Raw genomic sequence first — 16,734 nt, forward strand, 5'->3', positions numbered from 1 at the left:
TTGTGTGATAATACTGTAATTAACATAAATTGACTTATTTTATTTAGTATAACATAAAAGGATTGAGCTGTTCAATGTAGGGTTGAGCATCGTTTGAATTTGCAAGATTATGTGTCCGGTTCCTAACAATTCTCGATTGTTATTCTTAAAGAGACAGGGTCATTATTAAGGTTTGCATGATTTAAATTTGGGCGCTCATTTTGGATCAAATGTTCTCTTTAATAACCACACAAAAATGTCTCTGTCACATACAATAAATTAAATACAAATATATGAGCTCCTTACCCGCTAACCTAACAAAGAAAATATGCACGGATCAAAATAGTTCAAACTAAAATTGGAGACTTTAAAAATACTTTCTCATTTTTGTATATACTTACCTTTTCTTTTTTTTTGAATGTTTTGTTGTGTATGTTATTGTAATAATGTCTTCAGTGTTTACTTTGAAAACTTCATGAGTTGTACAGGGTGTAACCCGCCTTCCGCCCGAATGCAGCTGAGATAGGCTCTGTCACACCAAATTTCTCCCCCCCCCCCCCATTTACTTCTGGGGTCATGATTAATACAGACGTTTTGTTAACGCTATATTATAAAAATATAACGCTATATTATAAAAATACAGACGTTGTGTTAATGCAATATTATAAAAAAATTTTAAAAACAATTTACAAACACAAGCTATGGGATGACATAAGAGGAAACGTGACCCCGGAAGTAAATGCGTCATCCCATAGCTTGTGTTTGGAAATTGTTTTTACATTTTTTTTGTAATATAGCGTTAACTCAACGTTTGTATTTTTATAATATAGCGTTATATTTTTATAATATAGCGTTATATTTTTATAATATAGCGTTAACAAAACGTCTGTATTAATCATGACCCCGGAAGTAAATGGGGGGGGGGAGGTTTTTGTAGGGGGGGAAGAAATTTGGCGTGACAGCTCCAGTACCCCCCCGCGACCCCGAGAGGGACAAGCGGTAGTAAATGGATGGATGGATAAAAAAAAAAAAATACACATATTCTGTTATGTATATGTGTTGGACTCCCTGGTGCTGATATTTGAGTTGAGCGTGTCAAAGATGGGGCACTCTTTGATATCCTTGAATCAAGAGGTGTTTCTTCATATTTATCATGCACCCTCTTTTAAAGGATGTCACAACACTTTTTTTTATTTTCTTTTTACAAACTTTTGAGAGCTTCTGAATACTGTCCATGGCCTTTGTGGTCAAGAGACCTGCTGCTTCTGGTACCTATTTATTTTTTGTTGGTGATTATTTCTTATTTGTTGGTACTTTTTCTTCGTTGGTGGCGGCGTGTTTTTCTTTGTGGGTGACAGCCATTGTTCCCTCTAAGGTGCAATTGCGCATTGCTCCCATGTTCTCCGTGCATGGAAAATCTATGCAGCGCGCAGTCAAAATCCAAATTCAACCTAAGGTTAAAGCAAAATAAAAACAGCAATAAAAATGACAACATCTGCCGAGATGTTTTTAAGGAGGAAAAAGAAGTGGTCTACTTCGACAATCATTTAATTGAGCAAAACAATTACTGCCGACCGTAACCACACCAAAACAACATCAGCAACAAAACTACTATTGAGCAAAAATGGTCATTTTCTGCTGCAATAAGACCAAAACAAACAAAAAATGGAGTTACTAGATTACATAAATGATAATAAAAACTATGTAATGATGTATTTTACAGACAAAAATGTGTGCACTATATCCCATGATTATACTACAGCACACAGCTCATTGTGCAAATGTGAATGTTTTAGGGTGAACAAAATGCAACTCATGTTTACCTCGATGAACTGAAACTCCCAAGTTTTAACAGCGTTCATGCAGTCCCTGGGCATGACACGACCACCACAATGCTTGAGTGTAGGCAAACCAATATTTCGACAATAATGGCTGTGTAGTCACACATTTTCAGTTGATAGTATACTGGTATACATGCTTTTACACTGATAACTCAAGTACATAAGTTAAACGGTTAATGGGTTATACTTGTATAGCGCTTTTCTACCTTCAAGGTAGGGCTGGGGGATATGGCCTTTTTTTAATATCTGGATGTTTTTAGGCCATATTGCGATACACGATATATATCTCGATATTTTGCCTTAGCCTTGAATGAACACTTGATGCATATAATCACACCAGTATGATGATTCTATGTGTCTACATTAAAACATTCTTGTTCATACTGCATTAATATATGACCATTTCAAACTTTCATGCAGAGAGGGACACCACAATTAAGTCAATTGACCAAAACTGCATTTATTAGGGGTGTAACGGTACATGTATTTGTATTGAACCGTTTTGGTACGGGGGTTTCGGTTCGGTACGAGGGTGTATCGAACGAGTTTGTAAACTAAAGTCTTAACAAGCTGCTCTGCAGTTGCCTCTGAGCAGTGAGCACCCAGCATTGTCCCGCCCACACAACCATCTGATTGGTTACATACAAAGCCAATCAGCAGTGCGTATTCAGAGCGCATGTTGTCAGTGCTCCGGCGTCGAGATGAGCAGATATGTGTTTAGCAGGTGAGCAGCTGACATCGTACACTCCCCAAATTATAAAAAACACTTCCCAGTCACAACTACTACTAACATCACTATGAGCCCGTTGACCTTCTAGAAACTTAAACTGCAGCTCAGCTCTCTCATAGTTCTGGGTTGAGGTGAACGCTAATTAGCTTTTAGCGTTACGTTAGCTCATTTTGCTGTGTGTGTACATGTGTGTGTGTGTGTGTATAATAAAAGTCAACTACAGTTTTCCCAAATGCTGTAATAAATTAAGCATGGTGAGTTGACTTGAAGCTGTTTAATGTTGCACTTTTTATATGTAGAAGAAAGGTTTTGTCATTTTATTTAATCAAAGCAACAAATTGAGGCAGTTTAATGTGGATTAACGTGGGCAGAATTGTTATAGTGTTCCCAATGTTAAAAGGATAAAGCCATTGTTTACAAATTTGGTAAATAAATAACCAAAAAATTGATATTTTGTTGTTTTCTTATTCTACCGAAAATTAACCGAACAGTGACCTCTAAACCGAGGTACGTACCGAACCGAAATTTTGTGTACCGTTACACCCCTGGTATTTATTAAACAGTTATTAAGCAGTGGCACAAACATTCATGTCATTTCCAAAACAGAAAGTGCAAGATTGTCAGAGACATTTTAAAAACAAGCTATTAGTGCACTTTTGTGCAAGATGTCACTAAGATGACATATCAAAACAACACTAGATTAAAGTGCACGTTTTGTACAGAACACCACTACAATAGTTTAAAACTAATAAATTGCACTTTTGTGCATGATTTTGTGGGCGAATGGAGATGTTGACATGCGGAGTAAAAACTCTTCATTCTCTAGCAGGTGACCATTCAAATGATGCTACATATTAGCAGTAATGCTATTTTTGGTAGCAACGCTTTAGCGCCACACTTGACAAATTACGGTTGTCTGTTCGACATATTCCCGCTTGAAGCCAAACCATCGCCAGACGATGGACCCCCTGCTGTCTTTCTTGGGAATTAATTCCTCCTTCATTTGTTACCAGATTCGCACCTTCTTTCTCTTGTATTACCGCGAACACCACAGCTAACGTAATCCATGCCGCTACCTCTCTGCTCCGTGAGGGCGTATACGTATGTGACGTATGACGTGACCGTATGTGGCGTATTTAAGAAGGTGCGCTTTTCTGTGAGAAGGAGAGGCAACAGAGTGAGAACAGCCTGTAGTGTAATGCCCGCAGCTAAAAGCAGCTGCCTGAGAACGTGTACTCGAATATCACGATATATTATATATATATATATTTTTTTTTTCCAAGATGGCGCTGCTGTAGTGGCTGCTGTAGGCAGGAGCTCTGTGCTCTTCTATCATCCTTTTGTGTTTCCCTCTTGTTTTCATGTGTTATTATATTTTTTTGCCTTTTGGTCGGGGACCCTTTGGGACTGTGTTACAAGGGGGTGGCACTTTCGTGACCTCTGTGGTGCTTTTTTTGTGGACTTCTGGATCTGCCTCCCGGGAGCCTTTTGGCCATGGAGACCAGCTGCTGGGTCTCTGCCACACCGGAGTCGCTTTGGAGGAACTGGAGGAGATGCGAATGAGGGGACAGGGCTGCGGAGCTAGCACTGAGCGCTGGGACGGAGAGGCTTCGCGGTGTCTTGGCTGGGTGAGCAGGTGTCGGACACCTCAGTCTCCTTGGACGTATCCTCGCTCATCCATGCGGACTGGACACTGGCCGAGAGTGGAGTCGGCTGTCCTGGTTGCTTTGTTGGGTCTGCTCCTGTCTCTGGCCATCCTCCCCCCACCCCAGCAGACGATGGCGTGGAACACGGCAGAGGCCACCACAGTGGATATGTTTCTTTTACTTTTTATTCATAGCTGTATGTAGAAGTGTCTGGTTGTATCTGCTGCTTTAATGTCTTTAATGTCCTATGTGTTCTTTGATGTTTGATGGTTCCCTCTTGCACACATGTAAGAGGGTTGTGTACTATGGCTATGAGTTGTTGTTTTTTTCCCTTGGCCTCAGTCTGCACCCCCTCTCCAGGGCCCAGGCTAAGACCGATTTTTTTATTTTATCTTCTATTTTTTTCTCCCCCCCTTGTTTACCTGTATCTCATCTTTTTTTGTAAGGGGCACTGGAAGCCGGCAGACCCGTCAGCGATCCTGTTCTGTCACCCTTTAATATTTGTCTGATCTTGAATGGGATTGTGCTGAAAATTGTAATTTTCCTGACGGAATAAATAAAGTACTATCTAATCTAATAGTCATTTTCTATATCGCACAGAGACAAACCCACAATATATCGATATATCGCCCAGCCCTACTTCAAGGTACTCAAAGTGTATTTCCGCATTCTCCCATTTACACACACAGTCACACACTGATGGCGGGGGCTGCCACGCAAAACTCTAACCACGACCCATCAGGAGCAAGGGTGAGGCGTCTTGCCCAAGGACACAACAGACGTGACTAGAAAGGTGAAAGCCGGGGATTGAACCAGGCCACTTTACCAACCGAGCCACGGCGTGCAGTTTCATTTTTTTAAATATTGCTGGAATAAGTAATGTAATGCACTAGCAATTTAGAATCATGCACTTAGCAAGTGTGACCGTTTGCAACTTTTACTTTCTTGACTCACATTCTGGGCAGCACGGTGCGACAGGGGTTAGTGCATGTGCCGCACAATATGAAGGTCCTGAGTAGTCCTGAGTTCAATTCCAGGCTCGGGATCTTTCTGTGTGGAGTTTGTATGTTCTCCCGGTGACTGCGTGGGTTCCCTCCGGGTACTCCGGCTTCCTCCCACCTCCAAAGACATGCACCTGGGGATAGGTTGATTGGCAACACTAAATTGGCCCTAGTGTGTGAATGTTGTTTGTCTATCTGTGTTGGCCCTGCGATGAGGTGACGACTTGTCCAGGGTGTAGACCGCCTTCGGCCCGAATGCAGCTGAGATAGGGTCCAGCACGTTCCCCCCTACCTGAAAAGGGACAAGCGGTAGAAAATGGATGGATGGACTCACATTCTCTTTGTGACGCACAGCCATAAATAATTAAGAGCAAATGGTGGAGAGAGAGAAAGCGGAGACACAAGTTTCTGCTGAGTGCTTGTTTAGAATCTCAATCAGATCAATCTACCTTGCACAACTGCTGTACTTGTGTGTTTCTCTGCAGAGCCACTTTTCAATTCAACTCAAAGCATGAATGCTTCTCTGTTATAACAGATAACGTTTATTTGGATTTCTTTTTACCTCAGCAATATTAACTTTTACATACATCTTAAAAATAGTCATCTATTGTTTTAGTGTGTCAAAATCTAGGCTACTTGCACTAACCTTTAACCTTACTGTAATTCAGTGTTGCACAGAAATTGTTCAACTGTTGCCATTTTCCTGATGAATGAATGGTATGATGCAGTACCTAATTAAGGAATAAGACCACAATTAAGAAATAAGACACAGCTGCTACTGTATAAATGTGACAGAAATTGTACAATAATGCATGCTTGTCAGTGGGTTGTGTTACCTGTTCAAGTAGTGTTTTGTCAGACCAGTCTTCCTCTCAGGGAATAAAAGTCACTGGTCAATCCCAAATTCTTTCGGATGACATATATGTTGAGTAAGAAGGACCATCGAGACAGAATAGTAATAATACCAAGTTTTACTAAAGCTTTAGGACAGTGGTTCTCAAACTTTTTTCAGTGATGTACCCCCTGTGAACAGTTTTTTAATTCAAGTACCCCCTAATCAGAGCAAATCATTTTTGGTTGAAAAACAGAGATAAAGAAGTAAAATACAGCACTATGTCATCAGTTTCTAATTTATTAAATTGTATAACAGTGCAAAACATTGCTCATTTGTAGTGGGCTTTCTTGAACTATTTGGAAAAAAGATATATATAAAAAAAAAAACGAAAAACTTGTTGAAAAATAAACAAGTGATTCAATAATAAACAATGATTTCTTCACATAGAAGTAATCATCAACTTAAAGCCCACTCTTTGGAGATTGTAATAGAGACCCATCTGGATTCATGAACTTAATTCTAAACATTTCTTCACAAAAAATGACATCTTTAACATCAATATTTATGGAACATGTCCACAAAAAATCTACATGTCAACACTGAATATTGGATTGTTGTATTTTTTTCACAGTTTATGAACTTACATTCATATTTTGTTAAAGTATTATTCAATAAATATATGTATAAACGATTTTTGAATTGTTGCTATTTTTAGAATATTTAAAAAAAATAAATCTCACGTACCCCTTGGCATACCTTCAAGTACCCCCAGGGGTACGCGTACCCCCCTTTGAGAACCACTGCTTTAGGAGACCATTCTTACAATTTGTTAATAGCGACATCAAGAAGCGGTCTAAAAATCAAACGGAAAGAGTCAGCTTATTTAATACAAAAACAGCCCCCTCGCGCCCCGAAAGAAATACAGCCTTATTGTTCTAAACCAGGGGTGCACACACTTTTTCTGCAGGCGAGCTACTTTTCAATTGACCAACTCGAAGGGATCTACCTCATTTATATATATCATTTATATTTATTTCTTTATGAAAGAGACATTTTTGTAAACAAGTTAAATGTGTTTAATGATAATACAAGCGTGTGTAACACATATAGATGTCTTTCTTTCACAAAGACAAGAATATAAGTTGGTGTATTACCTGATTCTGATGACTTGCATTGATTGGAATCAGACAGTAATGATGATAACGCCCACATTTTCAAATGGAGGAGAAAAAAAGTTGTCCTTTCTGTACAATACCACATGAAAGTGGTTGGTTTTTGGCATCTAATTCATCCAGCTTCCATACACTTTACAAGAAAAACATTGGCGGCAAATTCCGTAGCTTGCTTGATTGACATTCACGGCACCCGAGGGTCTTGTGAGATGACGCTGGCTGCTGCCAGTTCATTATTATGAAAAAATGACAGAGAGGAAGGCGAGAAACACTTTTTATTTCAACAGACTTTCGCGCCGTCCCTTCTGTCAAAACTCTAAAGGCCGACTGCACATTTCCTATCTTCACAATAAAAGCCCTGCTTCATGCTGCCTGCGCTAACAAAATAAGAGTCTTGGAAAGCTGGCGTGCACAAGTGATGTGCACGCCAGCTTTCTGAGGGATCGCTTGTGCACGCCAGTTTTCCGAGACTCTGTATTTAGTTAGCGCAGGCAGCATGAAGCAGGGCTTTTATTGTGAAGATAGGAAATGTGCAGTCGGCCTTTAGAGTTTTGACGGAAGGTACGGCGCGAGAGTCTGTTGAAATAAAAAGTGTTTCTCGCCTTCCTCTCGGTCATATTTTAATAATAATGATCTTGCAGCAGCCAGCGTCATCTCACAAGACCCTCCGGTACCGTGAATGTCATTTAAGTGACGTCTTGGTGAAGATTGATGATCACTAATTTTTAGGTCTATTTTTTTTAAAAGCCTGGCTCGAGATCGAGTGACACACCCCCCGCGGTCGACTGGTAGCTCGCGATCGACGTAATGGGCACCCCTGTTCTAAACAGATGAGGTAAAAAAAGGAGTTCATTATACTCACAACATTCCAGGGCCTTCAAGGTAAGGCACAGAGTTTACTAGTGGATATGAGATACAAGCACAAATTGTACACATGGGAAAATATTAGCTGCTTTAAACATGACTATTGATGAAGAAAGAACTATACAAAATATTTGCATTCTCCACATTACCTATAAGGTGATACTGATGGTAGCAGTTTATTTAGTACCAGACTCTGCCAGGAAGTGAAGAGTGAGACGCAGACAAAGTGTGGGATGATACAGGCTGCTGACTCATCATTCTCGCAGGGTATATTCTGTAGTATTTATGTGTATTTGCTCCTTCACTGTAGAAGAGTTTGCGAGCAGATTTCTATGCTACAGGCCATAAGCAACATGGTCGACTTGCAGCATGACTCATAAGCGACCTTGAGAAGCAACCTTTCATGTTTTGTCAAAATACTCATCCTATTGTCACAATTGGGTAAAGACACTTTCCCTGTCACACTTCCTTTGTGTACAGCCAGCATGTGAATGGTTGTCTGTCTCTACTCTACTCTACATGTGTTATATGTTTTCAAAATTAGACCTTACATTTATCACTGTAAAGACAAAAAGCACACGCCGCACCGAAGGAGCAATTAAGGGAGTTTGCTGCCTTGCTCAATAGCACAGTACTGGCATGACTTGCTACTGCAGGTCATACCATAATTTGGTCTTATGTGTGTGTTTTTCTGTGTTTAGTTTAGTTCCTTTCTATCGTTCTTATTTCTTGTTTCTACTTCTTGTTTTGTGTGTTGGCATGCAGTGACTTTATTCCTGCCTCTGAACACCAGCTCCCGCACCTCTCCTGTCCAAAGGCAAAACCTAGTAACTCACTTCTAGCTGATTTTGAGAAAACAAAGGAAAACCAATCTATCTTGATGCTGTCTTACAAAGATCTACAAAGTCATCAAATGTATAGAAGTTTTCTTGAGCTTTCATTTTCTTGCCGATTGAGCCATGGATTGAATCTGCTCTCATGAACGTGTCCCCTTTCTCCAGATATTTTATCACAATCTCGGGTGGGCCCCATTCTGCGTTTGCACATTGGACAAGAGCCGTGTACAGCGTCCAGTTTTTATTTTGACCTCCACAGTTATCGGCCCAAATATGCAAGTGGAAGAATCAAGAACAGTACATTTAATGAAGGTGCTTGCAACGTCCTGGGCCAATCTTCCAAATATCCCCTCGTGCCATAATATCACATAATCAGGTTGACCGTCGGCCCCCATTCGTGCAAATGTCTCATTAAAGACAATAAGACGACTGACAAAGAAGCTCCGATTGGTCCCTTGAGATACTAGGTTTTTCTGTTGTATCTACGCGGTTATGTGGTAGTTGCTAGGTCCTGCCATGCGCGTAACAGCTTACTTACGGAACAAATTACAATATTGCATACACTAATGTTAAGCATATCACATAGGAACTCCAAAATTATTATCAGCTCGGTTTTGACCAAAATTGAGTTACTGGGTTTTGCCTTTGGACGGGAGACCTGTTCCCTGGCTAGCAGTTGGAACACATGTTCCTAGTTCCCAATCAGATGCAGCCTTTTTTATGCCAGTCCTGGGTATCGAACAGGTCTGCATATTTGTTAATGCTTGTGGTTGCTTTGTTTCTCGTGCTGTCATTACGCTGATAAGCTTGTTTGTTTCTGACAAAGTTTCATGTCCTGTGCACTCTCCAGCTGCACTTGCCTTCTTTTGACATTAATTGACTTTTTTAAATCTTCTGCATCTTGCGATCACAACCACAGCAAACTATGCCGAGATGTGACAAATATTTTCTTGTATGTTATATGTAATCTCTTTTTCTTATTCTTTGGGAAAATGCTTTTTTTACATGTCTTTTTACTGCGATTCATGGCAATTTACTGCTATGCAGTTTCCTTTATTTTATTTTATATGCTTTGCTTTCAGCTGTGCAATACCTCATTTCCCCTTCGTTCGTATTAATGAAAAGTAAACTCACCACCACAAATTGATAACGTAATGTACAGAACTCGGGCTTCACGTTGGCAGAGGGGTTAGTGCGTCTGCCTCACAATACGAAGGTCCTGCAGTCCTGGGTTCAAATCCAGGCTCGGGATCTTTCTGTGTGGAGTTTGCATGTTCTCCCCGTGAATGCGTGGGTTCCCTCCGGGTACTCCGGCTTCCTCCCACTTCCAAAGACATGCACCTGGGGATAGGTTGATTGGCAACACTAAATTGGCCCTAGTGTGTGAATGTGAGTGGGAATGTTGTCTGTCTATCTGTGTTGGCCCTGCGATGAGGTAGCGACTTGTCCAGGGTGTACCCCGCCTTCCCCCCGATTGTAGCTGAGATAGGCGCCAGCGCCCCCCGCGACCCCGAAAGGGAATAAGCGGTAGAAAATGGATGGATGGATGGATGTACAGAACTCCTGCAAACATTGAAAGTTATGTCAATAAAACAGTCCTTTGGTCTGTGCCGATAACTACCCTATGTCTGTATGTGTCTCTGTACTGTCTGTGATAAGGTAGGAGGGGTTGATATGCTGTAAATCAACTTGAATTGCCAGCATTGTGAAATGATGTATGACAGACAAAATTTAGGGAAGTAAATGTAAGTCTTCAAGCATATGCTAAATGGTGCATACAAAATAGACTAGTCTCTTTTACACAGCTGTTAACTTTAGTCTGATTTATCATTTCAAGGCATATTTTAATTTCCCTTATACATCATCCACTTCACTCCCATTGTAATGATTGGAATGATTGGATCCAAGAGAATAAGCAAGCTAAAGGTGTACTATCCATCATCTAAAATGCTTCCCATATTCTCCTCTCATATTCCAAGACCTGATCCAGGCCTCCCAGGACTCCAGTGTGAGCGTTCCCCAGATGGCTGATACACTGATAGAGAGGGCAGGCAACGCCAGCTGGGTGGTGGTTTTCAAGGCCCTTGTTACTACACACCACCTCATGGTGCATGGCAACGAGGTGAGGATTAACACACAGGCTAATTAACATCACTCAGGTAATGTAAACTTTACAAAAAAAATGTAATAATTTAAACAAAATATGTCTATTTAGATGAAGTTGACTCATGAATGAAAGTACTTACAGTTGCAATCAGAATTGATCAGCTCAGTTTTTAATTATATTTACTTACAAAGTTTATAAACTTGCAGTAAACTGGAATAAACCAACGAAACAAAACAAAAATAACGAGCAAAGAAGTTTGCACAGGTTTGAACCACTTGTAGTAAAACTTTAAATGACATATAAATAATATGCAGCATATAGTACTTATCATGTCAAGGCATTGCCACTAAATTATACAAAAAAAGTGTTATTATATAAACGTCACCTTGCAGAGTTTTACTGGGGGATGAAACATCAGTCAATATTAGGGATGTCAAAAATAATGAGTTAACTTGTGATCAATCATAAAAAATAATGAATTATTTATGTATATACTGAGATTAATCACACTTATTTTTTGACCATACATGTTCCTTTACCTGAAAGGGGAATTTGCCCATTGTTCACAATCATTATGAGAGACAAGAGAAAAAAAGTTTTTGTTTTTTTTTGCATTCTAACATGTAAAAAGAGGCTTGTTCTAAATAGCTAGCTATGCAGCTAATGGGAGCAATCAATTCTAACTCTAAATCACTTTAAAAATGCATTCCAAAATTGTCACCAATACTTAATTTACATTATGTAACCTGTGTAATAATCGAGCTGTAGCGACATTGTTATTGTAAGAGCGAACACTGAGGAACTCTTTTTCTATTGTAGTAGCACATCGGCGTGCTTCGGTATTACCGTCAAAGCTAACTACGGCAAGAGATAAGCTAGCTTCTACGTGAACACGAAATGCATTTGAGTTTGTTATGCACAGCAGTGCGATACGACACCAATCTGTACTGACTGAAAAACATGAACACTCATATTACATGTTCTGAAGTTGTCTTATAGCGCTTTAAATGCTACAAAGGTGACTTCCATTGGCCACATCTTCCAAGTGCTTTTTTTTTTATCATCTTTAAAATCCTAATAAAAAAAGACATGTGTTCTTGTCTCTCATAATGATTGTGAACGATTTGCAACATTCCAGAAAAAGTGCAGTTCTCCTTTTAATTGTGGATGGTTACCTGAAAGAATGAAGGTGGCACTATGCTCAGTGATCAGGTCAATGCATACGCCAGTACAAAGATGAGTGAGGACACTCCAACTGGTGTGTCCGCTGGCAACCAAGTTTTGAGCAAATAAATTACCTGCATTCAAGTAACACACTTAGAAAATGTTCCAGTATGACATTCTGACGATGAAATTCCAACTGTGTCCAAATATCGGGCTCTTTATTAGGCTATTTTAAATTATGCAAGCAAGTAATAACCTGTGAGTAATCACAATTAATCTATATTCCAATCTATGAATAATTTGAGTGTTTTAACATGGCTTTTTATTTGTCTGCTGGGTGCTTTTAAGTGTCAATGACATTTTCTAATATAATCTTGTATAAACCTCTAATTTCGATTTTACATAGCACGGTATTTTGCAATTATGTGTAAATTGTACACTACAAATGACCAATTAAACCTGAATAGTGATCAATTATAGATTTTTACTTTTGCCTTATTTTTAATACATTCATTTAAAGTTCAAGTAAACATTGATTGATTGATTGATTTAATTAGGCTTTTTTTTTGCATACATACATGTACATTCACTATTTTAATATTATTCAGATATATTACATGGCGGCCTCTCTACCACCCGAGTCACACGGCACACCACCTTAATATCTAAATATTGATAAAATAGTGCACAAATGTTTATGTATTTATGTGATCAACATGGCAAGGTGCTTGATAACTCTCCATAGGGCTTCAGGAATCCGAGGCAGGAGAATAACATTGTTCAAGTGCAATGTTAGAATAGAATATAGCTCTTCTCAAGAAGGAGAACTAGGAGAAGCGGCAGATCAAATTGCCATTGATGTGCAGAATGAATGATTTAGAGCCAAACACACACATATAATACATGATTTTGATGGTCAAATCAAAACGCTAATGCTAATGTTAGCTATCAGAGATAAACGCAGTAGCAATAAATAGCCACCAGCTTGATAGTTTGCAGTTCCACACTGAAACGACCAACCACGCAACAAACTAAAAAGTACTGTGTAAAGAAAAAAAACTGTGTGATGACTGTAAATCGCAAATATAGAGTTTGAGTAAAAAATGTAGGTTCCCACTGCGGAAAGATCAGTCATACTGAATCATTGTGTTATTATCGTGTCAGTTTGTATATACGTGACAGTAGTTTCTGACGATTCACGATGCTATGCGTTGGTCCTCATGGGATATATGGTCGCCCCTCAGGCAAAACTGGCCAAAATAACTCAAAACTGAAAGTTCCTAAGTGGGGCTTTAAAAATAGAGGAAATTCTTGCTATTAGAGCAGGGTTTCTGTCAGTCATTAAAACAAGTCATTGAATAGATTTTGCAAAAAAATAAGGTCTTAAATGTCATTAAAAAGCAATACATATGATGTTGAGAGGCTTTACAAAAATGTCATACAACTGTAGGCTCGGGCCGATAGTTGATAAGTCAATTAACTGAATGATAAATGAAAATTAACTTGATAAACCGTGTGTGTCTTTTCTTCGTCCCCGGTTTTCAAAATGGATACAATCTCTTACTCAGTGCATCACCCTCAGCACCTGAGAATGTTATTTGACAGTAGAATTAAATGAACTAAGCAGAGCCTCTTGTCAGTTATTCACAATCTTTTTTTTTTTTTGGTATTAGCGGATGGGACCACTAGCTAACACAAACAGAGTACTCGGACTTTGCCTATAAAGCCAAATCTCCCTGTGTGGGATTAGTTCATCTTCAAACGGAATGAGCAACGTGAGCCCATCGGCACAAATGAAGTAATAAGTATGCCATTATGGCATTGGCAACAAAAGAGACAAGAAAACATTACAATTCAACTATTCAACATTATCATTGTCAAATGCTCTATAAAAACAATTGTATGCTTTTGACTACATTAACTATCTGCAACAGGACATGGGCATTACATGTGTTTTGAATTGCACTAAAAAGGCATTCAAAAGCATTAAATTAGCATGGGGTGTCAAAATTTTCTTAATCATAATTTGCATTTGTGTTAATATTGTTTGTAAAATATTGTTTTCGTAAATGTGATGCAATTGAGTATTGATTGATTTCTCTTTTTTTATTGAAGAGCTAAATATTTAATTTGTTAACATGTCTGGAAATTTGTCAAGCCACTATTCAGTGTCGGTGTCAATGGCAAAAAAAGACATTCTCTTGAGTCTTCTGCTCTCTAACACACTGACCCATTAATGTGCGCTCAGCTGACAGTACACAAACACTATGCTCTCGCAACTAGGGGTACACAAGAGATAAACAGTTGCTGCTTTACAGCCCAGTAAATTGGACGTCGACGACTGAAATGCAGATGACACAAAAGAGAAATGATGCCAAGGAAAAGCAAAAAAAAATTGTCAAGTAAAAATAATGCACATTACATGGACACAAATTCTTTGTATTTCATTATTAAAAGTGCTATTGAAATCACAAGAAAATGTACATACACAGCGTAACATAAATATAGTGTTACCAAATCAGTTTGTTCAAAGTGCTAATTTGAACCTCCAACTGTATGTATGCAGCTCAGCAAAAATAAAAATATCTCCCAAATTAAGATATTTGATTGTATTTGACTCATATAATATGTCATCTATGCCATTTTTGTACAATATATATATTTTTCAAACGTTCATGTATTGAACTGCCTTTTGAGTTTCTTCTAATGTATGATGATAAAACGTGGGTGTTTGTGTTCTCTTCTAGAAATTTCTGCAGTTCCTTTCATCTAGGAACACTTTGTTCAACCTTGCGAACTTCCTGGACAAAACAGGCTCCCATGGTAAGTGTTGTTTATTATTCTTTAAACTCTAATATATAATTTGCCTACATCTCTTTATGTAAAACTGCTTACAGAGGGACTGTAATTTTGTAATCGTTCACAATCATTATGAAAAACATGACGACAGATTATTATTATTTTTTTTAAAAATGAATTCTAAATATTAAATAAACAAAATAAAAGTCTGCTTACAGCCAAGCCAATGGGAGTTTTGCTATGCGTCCCATAAAATCAGATTAATAATCATTCAAAAAGCCCCAACAATGGCCAATTTATATTTTATGACTTGAAATGAAAATTTCCCCTCAGGGATCAATAAAGTATTTCTGATTCTGATTCTGAATATTAAACAAGTATTAGTAATATTGTTGTTATAAGCGTTTACACAGACAAACTATTTATAGCGCCGATGTAATCACTTCCGTGTCTCCCTATGTTTACATCATCGAGTGGTCTGCTGTTTCCTCGCTTCCCTGCTCCCTATAAGTTTATTGTAGATCATAAATCATGTCTCTCACCTAGACTTGAGGATATAATCCGACTTGTTAGGACACTATGACAGCCAATTTAAGACCTGAAACTGGCGACACATATAACTCTTGTTTTCCCGCACCCTTCCCCCCATCTAGTTTCTTAGCAAGGACTATGAGTCATCCTTCACCTAAATGGGAATATATGAACATCCTCGTAAGTGATGTTTTATTATGTTTGTTAGCTTTAGGGATGTAACAATAAACGGTATAATAATAAACTGCGGTAAAATTCCAGACGGTTAGTAATACCAATAAAATGTTTAATTACAGAAAAACTGTCATTTAATAATGCATTTTAGGCAACACTCCATCAAAGCAGCTCTGGCGCATGAGCACTTGAGTCGTTTGGCTTGAAAAAACATGGCGGAACATAACTACACAGACTTTGCTACGGACATTTCCCCTCGGAGTAAACAGAGCCAAGCGCTTCGTTTAACTTAATTTTCCCCTTGTTTTATTTCAGTGGAGTCTCGGTGTTCATTTAAGAGCGCACTACCGTTTTTAGATGACGACAGGTGTGGACAGTAATAGAGACGGACTATTTTGTCCCACACAAAAAGTATACAGCGAAGGAGAAAACAGTTTTTTGTTGCTTTCATTTTCTCTATACAGCGTGCTGATGTGACTGCGAGTTAATGACGTAAGGAAACATTGCCACAACTTGTTATAGCTCGGTTGGTAGAGTGGCCGTGCCAGCAACTTGAGGGTTGCAGGTTCGATTCCCGCTTCCGCCATCCTAGTTACTGCCGTTGTGTCCTTGGGCAAGACACTTTACCCACCTGCTCCCAGTGCCACCCACACTGGTTTAAATGTAACTTAGATATTGGGTTTCACTATGTAAAGCGCTTTGAGTCACTAGAGAAAAGCGCTATATAAATATAATTCACTTCACTTCACTTCACTATTTAGTGTGTTTACTGGGATGCTCACTTGTCCTTTATTCAACTGATAAATTTATCAGTGTTCAAATAACACCAATACAATCTGTAATGTTTTGTCATCTCACCCAATTGAACGCAGGCTGTGAAGATTGTGTATTCGATGTGAGAGGTATCATGTTGTGGCCTCAAAGAATAAGAATCCAAATGCAGATCGGTTAAAAATCTCCATTTAATAACAAAAAATCACTGGAGAAAATAAACCATTAGTAATGAAATAGCAGCTCAAGGAAAAAGGTCAAAAGTCTGTCCTCCACCCATACAA

General features: G+C 38.8%; 1 protein-coding gene across 7 annotated transcripts in view; it reads left to right on the plus strand.

Moving 5' to 3' along the window:
* The window catches only part of snap91a (synaptosome associated protein 91a), an 85,295-nt gene that overhangs the window by 24,374 nt on the left and 44,187 nt on the right, over positions 1–16,734 (plus strand). For all 7 annotated transcript variants that reach the window (XM_061916422.1, XM_061916420.1, XM_061916424.1 and 4 more), the window contains exons 3-4: positions 10,884–11,026; positions 14,923–14,998. In XM_061916422.1, the coding sequence (XP_061772406.1) occupies positions 10,884–11,026; positions 14,923–14,998 (219 nt within the window). The remainder of the gene's footprint in view (positions 1–10,883; positions 11,027–14,922; positions 14,999–16,734) is intronic.

Source organism: Nerophis ophidion, linkage group LG11 (genome assembly GCF_033978795.1).
Source record: "Nerophis ophidion isolate RoL-2023_Sa linkage group LG11, RoL_Noph_v1.0, whole genome shotgun sequence".
Classification (NCBI taxonomy): Eukaryota; Metazoa; Chordata; class Actinopteri; order Syngnathiformes; family Syngnathidae; genus Nerophis; species Nerophis ophidion.